We start from the raw sequence: 14229 nt of genomic DNA, 5'->3' as shown, positions 1-14229 counted from the left end.
AACTTTTTTTTTTTTAATAGTTTATCACATAGATGACAGAATTAGATAAAACAATGATAAAAAAATATTGCATTTTATTATTTAAGTGATGCTATTGGTCTTTTTTTTTTTTTTGGGTTTATCATACAGAGAATAGCATTAAATAAAATAATGAATAAAAAAAGAGAATATTGCATTTTATTATTTAAAAAAATATAAAAGGGACGTTAATATATAAAGGAAAAAGCAGAGGATATTGCATAGGCATAAATGCTGGATGGATTTCACTTATATGCTACAGCCCACTATCACAATCCTTAACAATAATATCACGATACCCATTATCAGGGTCAAAATCACCCACAATAAGACCAGCAACATCTGAGGCAGTAGGAAGATTATATTGTGAATAACGATTGGTATGGCAATTGATGAGAAGCAATCTCACATCTGTGGTGTTACATTCAGCGTAGTGATCCTTGGCCATTCTGAAAACCTTAATCAAAGCATTTTTTTTCATTAAGCATGTGTGTGAGGGAGGAATTGTTCCAAGCCCACAAGGAGTTTGTTCGTTTTGGGGCCGAAGGACCTGTATGGCTTTGTTCTTTCAAGCGACATGAGTAGTTTTTGAGACTTGTTCCCACATCGAGAAAGATGTGCCCCACTCATACCTTATAAGCCTTAGTTGAAGGCAAGAGTGTACCGCTACAACACGTGTTATAGCATAATTTCTTTTCTAATTTCTTTTCAATAATTTTCCCTTTCCTCTGGCATCTTAATTTAATGTTCAAAATTAATCTCAAACCAAAATTCCTATCAATCACTAAGAATTCATAGCGAGAAATGGAGGATATTTTTATGATCCGTTCAGCCATTCTAAACATTAATTTTGTCGTGTGAGTCATTATAAGAATATTAGTGTGGGGGGAGAAAAACCCAACCCAACTTATTGGGCCCAAGGCCCTGAATGAGGAACACTCTTCGTCCGAGGAGGTGTGACCTTCAGTCAGAGGCCCACGTCAAAGGGGAATGCCTTGAGACGAGCACGTGTGCCATCCGAGGAGGTAATCATGTGCCCGAGTAGTCCAACATCCTCGGATCCGAAGAGGTTTGACCCAACACGAGCATGGGAGGTTCAAATGATCTGTTTGACAAGTGTCTAGAGGGAGAGGAACCTCGGACACACATGAAGATAACGGGAACAGAGAAATATCAAGGAGGCATACTTCAACCACCACATTTAATGCACTGCACCTACCTTCCTAGCTGTATTTATGTGGATAAGACCCCTGAACAGTGTTTTCTCAGCTACCGCCACTCACATACGGCTAAAAGTGGGGTGATGGGACTTGCACTCAAATGGGTGCCTGGATGATGAACAAGTGGACGGAGGAGATGTAAGAAGGCAGCGCTATATAAAGGAAGAAAGGGAGAAAAGAGAGGGGAGAGGAGAAAAAGAAGATATTGAATGGTGGTAGCTCCAGGAATTGTAATCCTAGACTCTCAATGAAAAGCACCTCTTCGGACAGAGCACTCATATTAGTCCGGGAACACATTAATGCAAATCCTCCCATTGGTGTTGCCGTTTAATACTGTTATTTTCATTATTAGCCTAGCCTTTTCACCCACTCTCTACAAAATTTATTGTTTTGGGCTCTGTGGGCTCCGAATCCATACTTCCTTGGGCTTGGGCCGCAAAAACTGACCCTACACTACCAAACACTTGAAAATACAAAAAACTATCTTTAAATGAAAAAAATATATATTAGTAGGTTCCAATTAGCTTAACTGGTAAAATCTCTTATATTTGAATAAGAGATTTAGGATTCAATCTCCGTTTATACTAAAAACCAATTGGTATCTATATTGATTTAACGACCATGTAATATTTTATAATAAAACCATAAAAAAAGAAAAGAAAAAAAAAAGGTCACCAAATAATTACATCTTTATAGTATTTTATAATAAAACCAACAACAACAACAACAACAACAACAAAAGTCAAGATTACATCTTTACATTTTATAATAAAACCAACCAAAAAAAAAGTCACGAAATAAAACCACATCTTTATTAATTATTAATTAGTGACTTATCAAAGGGGCAAATCAAAATGATTTTAAAAGTTTTTCATTATTCAATAGTGTAAGGACCAAAAGATCTAGTGACCTAAGCCCATTTAGAATAGTGGCTGGATCAGTTCAACCGTGGCCCAAAACAAAGAATTTGTAAGAGACGGAACTAGACAACCAAAGGGGGCTTCGCCCAAGGACAAAAACAAGGAAGAAAATGCCAATCGTATTAGATAGGTGAACCAATTTATCCTCATAAGCTAGTCTAAGGAGGCCACAATTACATAGGAATTATTACTGTTCACTCTCTTTTCTCTAAGTGTTCTTCTTCTTCTTCTTCTTCTTCTTCTTTCTTTTTTTTTTTTTTTTTTTTTTTTTTTTTTTTTTTGTGTCTCTTGATACTTGTGTCCAGATCCATCCCTCTGTCAACCTTCCTTTTCTTATTTACTCCTCCCTTTACCATATCTCAACCATCCATCCTCACGTAACATCCCTTCTCTCATGACACTTGTCGCTTTTTACATCTGAAGAAGATGGTGGAAGGAGTCTGCTTAGTTGTGACTTACACTGTTCAGGACACTTCTTCATCAATGCAGCTAATAAAACTGTTGCCTACCATTTAATGTGGAGGCAACAAGCTACTCCAAACTAGAAATTTCCCCTATGACTACTGATTCTCTCTTTTCAGATTCTTGTTCCCACTTGGAATGCCTTAGAGTACTTTGATGGACTGCGACATCCCCACAGTTATATTGCAACTCTTCAGATCCATCCTCGGTCCTCAAGCACCCACAAATAGTGACCCATTTCTTTCTTAAAAAAAAAAAAAAAAAGAGTGACTCATTTATGGTAGCGTCATGATCTTACCAATCCCATAATCTAAATCCTATCCCCATATTATTGATTAAAAATTATAGCACCTTAAGATTGTATGATTTGGATTAGGATCTAATAACTTTTTTTTTTTTTTTTGGAGAAACGGATCTAATAGCTATTTGCATTGATCATTCAAAATATTATTTATTGTCGGTCAAAACAATGACCAAATAAATAATCCCCGCATGATTATATATTTTTGTCTTATTTTGTTAAAGAAATCAATACCCAATCCTATTCAAGAGCCAAGTATATTATACGAATCCTCTTCTTAACCACCAAAAAAAAAAAATATATATATATATATATAAATCTGGTTTAGATTGATTGTATCTAATATTATTTGGAATACAAGTAAAGTAATCCTAATCTTATTTAGGGTACAAATAAAATAATTTTACTTGTACTTGTAATGTAAGCAATATAATATAACAGTTGGTTGGTTTAAGATTTATAAATAGAGATTAAATTCAGTAAAAATGTTGTGTAAAAACCTATATTTTACTCCTTCAATTCCAAATAAATATGTGAATTCATCGTGTCCTCTCTCTCTTTTTGTCTCTCCTTTTTTTGTTTGTTGAATAATACTTATAATTAACGAAACGAAAGAAAATATAAAGGATGGGAGGAAATTTCAAACCCATCTCTCTCTTCCTCTCTCCATACATATTTTAAAAGCCCATCTAACAATATTATGGGCCACAAAAAATTCAAGTGTTTCCTCTCATGTAAGCGTATCCTGTGCTGATCTACTTTCCGCTGCAGCATAAATCTTGGATCTCGTTGACAACTATATTGAACAAACCCAGGTCCGATTGGGCTCAGATTCACACTCTCAATCACTATATTCGAAAGTGTGCAGTAATTTTCATATGGCCCATGTTTCGTAGTCCATACATCTTTTCAAGCGGCGGACTTTGTATGTCACTCTAGGGTCATGTACTTCTAGCCCAATTATTTTCTTTTCGGGCTTCATCAAGGATTGTTATTTTAGGCCCAACCCAGCATTTAGCAGGCCGAGTCTGGCACTGGTTAGGGTCATCCTTTCTCTTTTTCTTTTTTTTTTTCTTTTTTTTTTATTTATAAATAAATGCTGCTAACATTTGAAAAAAAAAAAAAAAAACTTATTAGAAATACTACATAAATACTTATACATACTCGTCCCTCCCCCTTGAGCTCGAATCTAGGCTTCAACGTTTTTCCATGTACTTAAGGTATGAGGATGTACCATCCAACTCAACTCTTGTTATAAGTAAAAGAAAAAATGTCTTGCAAACTTGTGAAAGTCATTACTCCCAAATCCAAATACCCCTGATAATAAAGTATTTGAGATCCCAAGTTGTGAAAAGAGAGAATCATGAAAATGATTGAAAGTTAGAAAAGATTGCTTATTGTTATTCCTTTTAGAAAATGAGATTAAATTCTATAAGGATGGGGTGTAAAACCTATGTTTTACACCATCCAATAAGTGATTGCCACATTAGCATTTTATTTAAAATTTATTAAAATTCAATACATCCTATCATACCTAATAACATCTCAATAGATTCCCAATTTAGTTGGATTTATATATAGGTATTAGAATTGATTGAGTATGATTGTGTTTATTCTTAAATATGTGATAAGATGATGTGGCATGTTAGGATTGGAGGGGTAAAACATGGGTTTTACACCACATCCTTATAGAGTTTAATCTCTTAGAAAATATTTAAGATATTATAAATTTTACTACATAATATCTACAAGCTAACATAATATTTACTAAGTGACGTGACAATAAATATAATCGGTGGATTTATTTTATAAAAAAACAATTCTACAATCACAACAATTTTCACAACAGTTGAGTTGATAAGCACTTAATTTGAATCTACTACTAACATTACTTTTTTATTTACCAATAATAATTCACTACCTGAGTAATTGTCAAATTTTATGAATAGATAGAGTTATTGTTTTTATAAATGGTGCACGTCAGTTTATAAATATAAAATTGTAAGATCCATAGCATCACTGTTGCCTTTTCTTTTTCCAATGACTTGCTTCCAGAAGAAACTAATTTTATATTTTTTGATGAATAAGAAAGGTTTCATTCAATCATAGGTAGGTTACAAACTACAAAGTTTATCAAAAAAAGTTTGACAGCATAATACAAGCTCAAGCAACTAGAAGATGCGAACCAGAAACCTACAACTACAATAACACCATAGTACAACACAAACACAAGCATCTAAAAAGCTACAAGCCAGAATTTAAAACAACAATAGCACCATTCTTATTGTCAGCATCAAAAACAAGAACAAGGAATTCTCTAAATGGTGCATAACATTCTATTTTGATCGGAGCTTCCAAATTCTCCTATCATAAGAGCACTCCACATATCATTATTTAGTATTCTAAATATATTTTTCAAAGCCAACCCACAAATAAAAGTATGCTTGGAAATATATATATATATATATATATGCTTATCATTTCACACCATATAAGCTTCCATCAAGTCACTGTTGGCATCTTCTCTAGAATACCTTCCAAACCAACAATACAGTTATAAGTATTTCTCAATTATCATTGCACAAGGGCGCCACACAACTTCATCTTCAGCTTTTATATATACATGTATATCTCACGTAATCTGCTATAAATAGGTACCAATTGTTCTGACCTTGCAGCAGGGGGCCATATTTAATTATCATTTCTTTTGACTCTAGACTCAGAGCATGGCTGACATAGAATTGGCAGCAATGCCAATAATATCAATTACCCTATGCCTAGACTTTTAATAATGAGGGCCCTGCAGGTGCCAATTAAAGTGCCACAATTATATTGAATCACTTTGCTGGGTTGCGGCTTATCCTACTCTGTGCTTAAAGAAAGCTTTTGGTACAAGAGAGTTTTTTTTTTTTTTTAATTGATTTATTTAGTTTAAAAATAAATTAGATAAACATACATGTATGGCTAAAATAAGTGAAGTTTTAAAAAATTATATATAAGTTAAATAAACTAAAAAAGGTAATTGACAAATATGTTATAATATTGTTCTCCACCTTGCATAAAGATGTTAATTTTTTAGTAGGTCTTGGAAAATCAGTATCCACCAAGAATTAGGATTTCTATATAATTCTAACAGAAAATCTTATTACACACTTTCTATTGCAAATTTTATACACACTGCCTTTTGAAATTATGTTCTGGAAATATGATTTTAGTCATGTGACAATGTATGTACAGTGAGTGTGTGACTATCATTACTCAAATTCTAAGATTTTTGTTCACAAGAAAGCTGTCTAATAAGGTAAAGATGCATCGAGAGACACATGGTCTGGTGGTTAATATTCAATAACCCTACAAGAAGCTCAAGAGGAAAAAGGTACATGGCAATTAATTTTAAGTTCATGGCACACACTCATCATGTTCATTATGGTCTGCCAGTTATATGTTCCCATTATCTTAAAGAACAATAATAACTAAAATATCTAGAAAGAAAGTTATTTAATATTAGAAAGTATCGATGCCAATCATGAAGCCGTATGAGATTCTTTTCACATTTTTTATACACCCTAAAGTACTCCAATAAACAAGTACAGAAGCAAAAAGAGAGCTAGATTCAGGTAATCGGAGCCTGAATTAGTAGGCAAGTAGCAGAACCCATTTGCTTTTTGCTAATGTCTTGTAGAAAAGGACCTTATTATATATGTAATGCAATATAATCCAAATGCAAAGCTAAGAAGATAATATGCACCTGCCCATTCTGTCTTTACTTTTGAGATTATACATGAAAGAAAATATCAGGAGCAGAAAGTGAGAAAACCCAATTGCTAATTGCTATAAAACTTATCCGAGCTCTAATCACTCAAATCATGAAGTATTGTGTGCTGTCGTGATTAGGCAACTCGTGATTAGGCAATTTTTTAATACTTGTTAGAAATGGCTTAAACTTATCATGTACTAATCCATATCAATCATTGCTTGACAAGATAGAGGTTTTCTCCCAAAGTGTTTTTGGTCTTTGTCATTCATAGTTTGACAATTGACAATCAATATAAAGGTCAAATTCTTTCCAAAGCTGTGCTTTAATATGGAAAACCAGTGGCATTTTGGGTCACACATGATGGAAGTGGTAAAAAGTGAAGTAGGATTGACGTTCCCATCACAGGGACAATAATTCTAAGGCAAACGACAAATGCAGCTTATATTGGAGAATCATTTTAGATCACTCTTGTCAGTTGAAGGCTTTGAAGCTCCTTTTTCTATTGCTTAAAATAATTTCAAACCTTAAACAGTGATTTCAAAAGCAGGTAGAGAATGAGAAAAGCTATGGGTGAGTGTTCATCATCCTGAATTATCACAAGAGTCCTCAATTTTCTAAACCAAAAGATTAGTTTCATCCATTCAAATTCTATAACAACAACAATCATGCCTTGATTTCAAATAATTAAGATCGGCCATATGTATTCTTTTTCACCATTCTATACTATCCGAAGTCATACTCTCTATTAATGTTGTTCAATGATTTCAATCAAATTCTAACAACTCATAAATCTAGGAGTTTAGGGAGCCCTCCTTGATCAGTCAATTAATTTGATCTTTCTCATTGTGTTTTACAGTTTTAGTTATAAGATGACCTGCATTTAGGATTGACACTTCATGTTGCATCAATGTAAAATGAACTCTTTTGATTAACATAAATATGAAACTCATCGACGAGTTACCTTAATTGGTCTAATTGCATGCTATGAGTAGGGTTTTTTATTTTTTATTTTTTATTATTATTAAACATTACATGGGCATTGTTGATATGGTGCCTCAGACAGATCGGGCCATTTCAGAAGATGGTCTAAATAAAAACGATCCCTAAAGCTTTTTATTGGACTAGATAATGATCGATAAACAAGCCAACATTTCATCACTTCATAGGTATAGCATCTGTCTCATATCATTTTGTTCCCAATGTAATCTCACCATTTTCTTTCATTTGTAACTATCCTGTACAGTTGAACAATATCAAAGTATATGATGCCATACCTATCTAATCTTAACAGTTTATCTATTATTACAAAATATAAGTTAATTCTATGTTAAGTTTTATATATACTCTATTCGATAATTCTTTTGTATATACACTCACCTATTATCATAACCAATACATTTATGATGACAAGCCTGGAGATTTTTATAGTTTTTTTCTGAATTTTTTTAAACCTAAAATGAGAAGGTAAAACTTGAGAAACTATTGTGCAGTAAGAACTGTCAAAAGTCTGGTAAGCCCAGAACCCAAAAATCAGATTTGAGTGTGCCAAAGGTGCCTAACATAACAAAAAATTCAACCTGTCCATGGTTCATGGTACCGTGGCGATGTCAACCATGCCTACTTCCTGTTATTAGTCATGTCATACCTTTTTTTTGGGTTTTTTTTTGGAATTTTTTTTTTCTCATCAGGCAATAATTGTAGGTTACGCAAAAAAAATAAAGACCCTTTCATTTGGAATTTGGTTTTGGACATTATGGTGTGGTGTTTATGAGAACAAATCATGGTAGCACTGGCACATAAGAAAATGGGTTTACTTTGAGTAAAAAACAAAGACTCCAAGACAAGCTTCTAGACTTGTGTTTTGATTCTCTTGATATAATAATTCTCATCTATTTAATACCTAATAATTGGCCAATTATAAATAGCCTGATCAATCAACAAATCCTATAGCTAATACTAGTTGATGGGGGATAAGCATAAATCTTCATCTAAATCCTTATTCAAATAACCTGATATAAAAATCACATTAACAATGCAAATGCAATAATCTCTAATATAAAGATTGTCTTAACCGGAACATATCACATTGTTACAATAAATAGGACCATTTTTACATCTTAGTGTGCTGAGAAAATCATTTTAATAGGACAATATCATCGCCAGCTGTTTCACTAAAATAGAGTGTTGTTATCAAATTATCGATGACTCCCTAAACAAAAGTAGTACTAGACTACTAGTACTAATGAAATAATGAAATGAATATAATTGACCCTCTTTTTCTAACATGCTACTGAATAAGACTCTTAGTGAATTAATGAGAGAGAGAGAGTGGTTTGCAAGCAAAAGAAAATTCCATGGATAAATAGTAGTAGATACGTTTTTGGAGGAAAGATGAGCTGAACCTCAATAATTAGATGGGTTTGGGGAAAAAAGCAAAAAGAAGTGTGATGTTGATACCATATGTGATGATCAGAGAAGCACATGCCAAACCAACGTTTCCACAGTCCTTTTTTCTCATCTTTTTTGAGTTTTTCTTCTTTGCCTTCCCTACCTTCTTGTGTGGTCCGACCTCCCTTATCTTATCACATTCATTCAACTCTTTTTTTTTTTTTTTCTTTTCATCACTAAACTTGGTCACATCAAACTTTTTATAGTCCCCATTTCTCTTTCTCTTAACCAACTTGGTGTGTTTTAGTTCCATCCCCACCTCAAAAAGATTCCACAAAGGACAGCCCAACCTAGTAGTGACCAACCAACTTCCTACTATAACATTCTCAAAAAAAAATTTCCTACTATAACAATAAATCCAAAGCATAATATTTTTCATAATTATTGACATAATCTATTGTGATTAGTGCATAATAATACTATGTTTGAGATCGAGTTTAAAAAAAAAATTGAATGAAATGGAACATGTTGTATTTTTTTTTTCTAATGTGTTTAGAAGTTGCTAAAAAGAGGAATGGAAATTAAATAAATATGATTTTTTATTAATATTCCATTCATCTTTTATTTATATTTTCACAAGATGAAAAACAAATTTGGAATTTCACATCCATTTTATCAAAGGATTTTTTTTTTTTTTTCTGATTTGTTTGGAAGTTACTAAAATGAGGAATGGAATGGAAATGAAATAAATATAAATTATTTATTAATGTACTTATTCATCTTTTATTTATTTATTTCATAAAATGAAAATAAAATTGATATTTCACATCAATTTTATTAAAAGGAATGAGTGTTCCTTCCACTTTTGAGAGGAATGCTTATTGGGAATTGAATGAAATTAGTTTATTCTCTTTTGTTAAACTTCCAAACATAAGAATTGATGAAGTATTCCTATTCATTTCATTTCAACCCATTCTTCTCAAAGAAAAAAAATCTCCACTTAAATAGGACTGTAAATGAACCAAACCGTTCATGAACAACTCAGGTTCAGCTTGATAAAAAACTCGTTCATGTTCGTTTGTTTATAAATAAGCCAAGTTTGAGCCTTAGTTTTAAGCTTGTTTGATAAATAAGTTGAGCCCAAGCAAAATCAATTATTCGTAAACAAGCCCATGTACAATAGGGCTCAATACAAAACATGCCGAGTTTTGGCTTGTTTACAGTTTGATATATGTTTACTAAATAAACTCATTATTATGACATTACATATATCTTGATGATAACAAAGTCCACATGAGACCACTTACCACTACCCATTAATTTTTCTTCTTTCCTCTAATTTTTTTTAACACTCCCTCTAAACTAACCATGGAACACTTTTAGACTTAAGTTACATATTTTTTTTTTAATTACTCAAGCTATAGACAATGAATGATAAATGGATGGATTTAATTATGTAAAGTTGTAATTTGAACAATTACTAATCACGGGTGGAATTAGAAACATAATAAAATGAGTATATATATATATATATATATATTTTTTTTTTTTTTTTATCCAAAGCTAAAAAGCTTGTCTTGAGCTCGAGTTTAAGCTTGATATTTAGCTCAAGCTTAATATTAAGCTCGAGCTTGGCTTGTATGTTTGAGCTTGGCATTCTCATGAGATCAAGTTTAAACATTATTTTTAGACTTGTCTCGAGCTCGAGTCAAACTTGAGTATTTGATTTTTATTGACAAGCCAAGTTCAAACACACACTACTTGGCAAAGTTTGGCTCGTTTATAGCCCTACTCAAACCATGAAAATGGTGTCAGGGATAGACTCGCGAAAGTGAGGTGATGTTGCTTCAATCATGATAGATCGTGTTGGCCAAACCATGAAAATAATGTTAGTGATAAGCTCGTGAAGTGATGTGATGTTACTTCAATCACAATAAATCGTGTCGGCAATTTGAGAAATATTGTGTTCCCACCATTACTCTCTCTCTCTTCTCTTTTTTTTTCTTTATTAATATATTTGGATGAATTCCCTACCCTACTTTAAACATCCCATACCACTCTCTATATCTATCCTTAACTTCTTGACAATCATCTCCAACAAACCCTTTAATGCTTTTCTTGAACCAACACCATAAGCAAAACCCAATATTCCAATAATGCCTCCTGTTCACTCTAGCCCGTTCTTTCAAATGGATAACCAAACAATACTATCATTGCTCCGGCACACAACTCCAGGAAATGAGAAACGCACAAAGTCTTCAGGGGGTCTCTTGAAAATGTTCAAGCTCTTCCCCATGTTAACCTCAGGGTGCAAAATGGTGGCACTATTGGGAAGACCTCGAAAGCCTTTGCTCAAAGACAATGCAACAACAGGGACTCTTTTCGGTTTTCGTAAAGGAAGAGTAACTCTAGCAATACAAGAAGACCCTCAATGCATGCCAATGTTTGTGATAGAGCTACCAATGCACACAAGTGTTTTTCACAAGGAAATGGGGTCAGATTTAGTCAGAATTGCGCTTGAGAGTGAAACAAAAACTCACAAGAAGAAACTGTTGGAGGAGTTTGTTTGGGCAGTTTACTGTAATGGAAGAAAGATGGGGTACTCTATTAGGAGGAAACAAATGTCAGATGATGAACTTTATGTGATGCAACATTTGCGAGGTGTGTCAATGGGAGCTGGGGTTCTTCCAAGTCAGTCTGAAAAAGACATAGCAGATGGGGAATTGACATACATAAGGGCTAGATTCGAAAGAGTTGTTGGATCAAAGGATTCTGAATCTTTGTACATGATAAATCCAGATGGTGCAGCAGGACCAGAATTGAGTATTTTCTTTGTAAGAGGTCATTAGAATTACTTAATTTTGTGTTCCTTTCTAGGTTTATTTTGTAAAATTATTAAGCTTTTTTTGCTGTTGTTAAATTACATAAAACCATTTCCTCAAGATTTTTGCTTGTTCAATAATTACAGGAAATTAGTCTCATGGCTTCCCACTATGTTTTCCATTTTTATTGCTCTGCCAATGTGAAATTAACCACCTGCCTAAAGTTTTCTCGTAGAATTATGTTTTCTTCTAGGTTTATATTGTAAACTAATTAAGACTTAAAAAAAAATACTACACAAAATCATTTCCTCAAGATTTTTGCTTGTTCAATGATTAAAGGAAAGGAATATTGCCCATGGCTTTGTAGTCTCTTGTTTTCTCCTCTGTTGTTATTTTATCTCACAGTGATATATCGAATCCTTGTGAAATATCAAATCTATTCCACTACTTTGTGAGAGAGATTTGATATATCACCGTAATAATAAATACTTTCTTGATGTTTATCATTTTTTTTTTTTTTTACTTTGACAAAGTGTGAAATTAACCGCCTGCCTTTACTGTTTTTTGTAGAATTGCTTTTCAAAATTAGATAACCAGAATTACATTTGGTTAGCATGCGTATTTGAACATTGTTCATTGATTTTGTTCTTTTGAGCGAAGTTTAAGGTTCATATGTCTTGCTCAACTATGTGAAGTTCGTAGTAAGTTTCTTTTACTTGCCCAAAAAACAATAAAATAAAAAATAAAAATTACATTTTACCACCCTAAACTATACACCGAATTACACTTTGCACCCTAAACTATTTAAATACACGCTTTGTACCATAAATTATGAACCTTATTACACTTTGTACCATGACATTAGTTTTACCATTAAGTTAGAGAGAATATAATAGCATATGACTTTCACATTATTTTTACTTAAGTAGCACAATGTTTAAAGACCAAAACACCCTTTCACGATCAATTAAAAACTTTTTATTTTTTATTTTTTTCAAACCTGTGTCTCTCTTGCGTGCGTACAGGTAAAGATACAACTCTCTCTTCCCCAAGGTTCTTTCTTCTTATTGGACTGCACCTTTGAATGGCTTTTTCCAAAGTTAGCACCACCACACGTTAACTGTTATCACCACCACCATATGTTGTTGCAGCCGTTGAAGTTCTTACAGCAGTAGAACTTTGCAGCAATAGTTTGGAGTTCTTGAGCCTTCTACCCAATAATTTTTAGCAATTCTTGCTCCTCCAGCCCAAGAATTTCATTAGTTCTCGCAACTCTAGCCAACAATTTGGGGACCAATTGAAGACACAACATTCAATACAACAATTCAAACAAAAAACGCTATTCTATACAATATTCCACAAACAACCATTGTTTACTCCGTAAAAACAAAAACCCAGTCATAATTAACAATTTCAAAAAGCTACAACCTACTAGATATTTTTGATTGGGGGATTTAGGATTACAGACTTACAGAGTTTTGATTTGGGGAAAGTGAGAGAGCTGAATTTGACGCGCGAGAGATAAAGAGTTGGAAAAAAAAAATGTTGTTTTTAATTGTTTTTGAAAAGGGCGTTTTGGTCTTTAAATATTGTGCCACCTAAGTAAAAATCATGTGCAAATTGTGTGCTATTAATTTCTATCTAATTTAACAGTAAAACTAACGTCCGAGTGCAAAGTGTAACAAGGGTCATAGTTTAGAGTACAAAGTGTGCATTCGAATAGTTTAGAGTGTACAGTGTAATCTAGTAAATAGTTTAGGGTGATAAAATGTAATTTCTATAAAAAAAATAAAAAAATAAAAAAATAAAAACACAAAATAGCCCAAGGTAAGTGTAAGCATTAAAATTCGACAAATAAATGTATAGTTTTATAAGGTAAGACACACTTTCATTAAATGTTTCTATATGCTGAACAGACTAATAAGTTACCATTTTTAAACGTGTTATGTCAATGTCACATTTACTTTAGTGCACCAAAACACTAAACGTAAGCCAAGACAATTTTGATTCAATGTGCTAAACAAGATACAAGACTAATAAGTGGCCATTTTTAAATATGTGTTGTGCTCGTATCACGTCCAAACTCCGGTGCACTGGTACGCTAGAAGTAAACTTGCTAGTTTTATAATACAATCAATGATCATATTACTAGAAATGCAATGGAAATAAGAGTTATTGGTATCTTATCTTTCCACCTTTTGAAAAATATGCTATTTGAAAATATTTGTACCTAAAAAATAAAAATAAAAGAGTATAAAGAGTTTTTTTTTTTTTTTTTTTTTTTTTTTTTTACTAAGGATGGAAAAAATTTCCTTCCCTACATGACTTGTCTTTCCTTCTG

The 14229-nt window shown here is 32.7% G+C and overlaps 1 protein-coding gene across 1 annotated transcript; it reads left to right on the top strand.

Annotated features, from left to right (window-relative positions):
- The first annotated feature begins 11111 nt into the window (after positions 1-11111).
- LOC112022551 (protein MIZU-KUSSEI 1) lies at positions 11112-12047 on the top strand. Its single transcript, XM_024055166.2, has one exon. The coding sequence runs from the start codon at positions 11223-11225 to the stop codon at positions 11913-11915; it is 693 nt and encodes a 230-aa protein (XP_023910934.1). The 5' UTR covers positions 11112-11222; the 3' UTR covers positions 11916-12047.
- Positions 12048-14229: the final 2182 nt, after the last annotated feature.

This window comes from Quercus suber, unplaced genomic scaffold, assembly GCF_002906115.3.
Source record: "Quercus suber isolate HL8 unplaced genomic scaffold, Cork oak 2.0 scaffold_584, whole genome shotgun sequence".
Taxonomy (NCBI): Eukaryota; Viridiplantae; Streptophyta; class Magnoliopsida; order Fagales; family Fagaceae; genus Quercus; species Quercus suber.
This window is presented reverse-complemented; position numbering and strand designations above follow the sequence as displayed.

Bases quoted from the DNA above. Each gene is read 5' to 3' on its own strand.
- LOC112022551 (XM_024055166.2), top strand. From the start codon at position 11,223: ATGCCTCCTGTTCACTCTAGCCCGTTCTTTCAAATGGATAACCAAACA.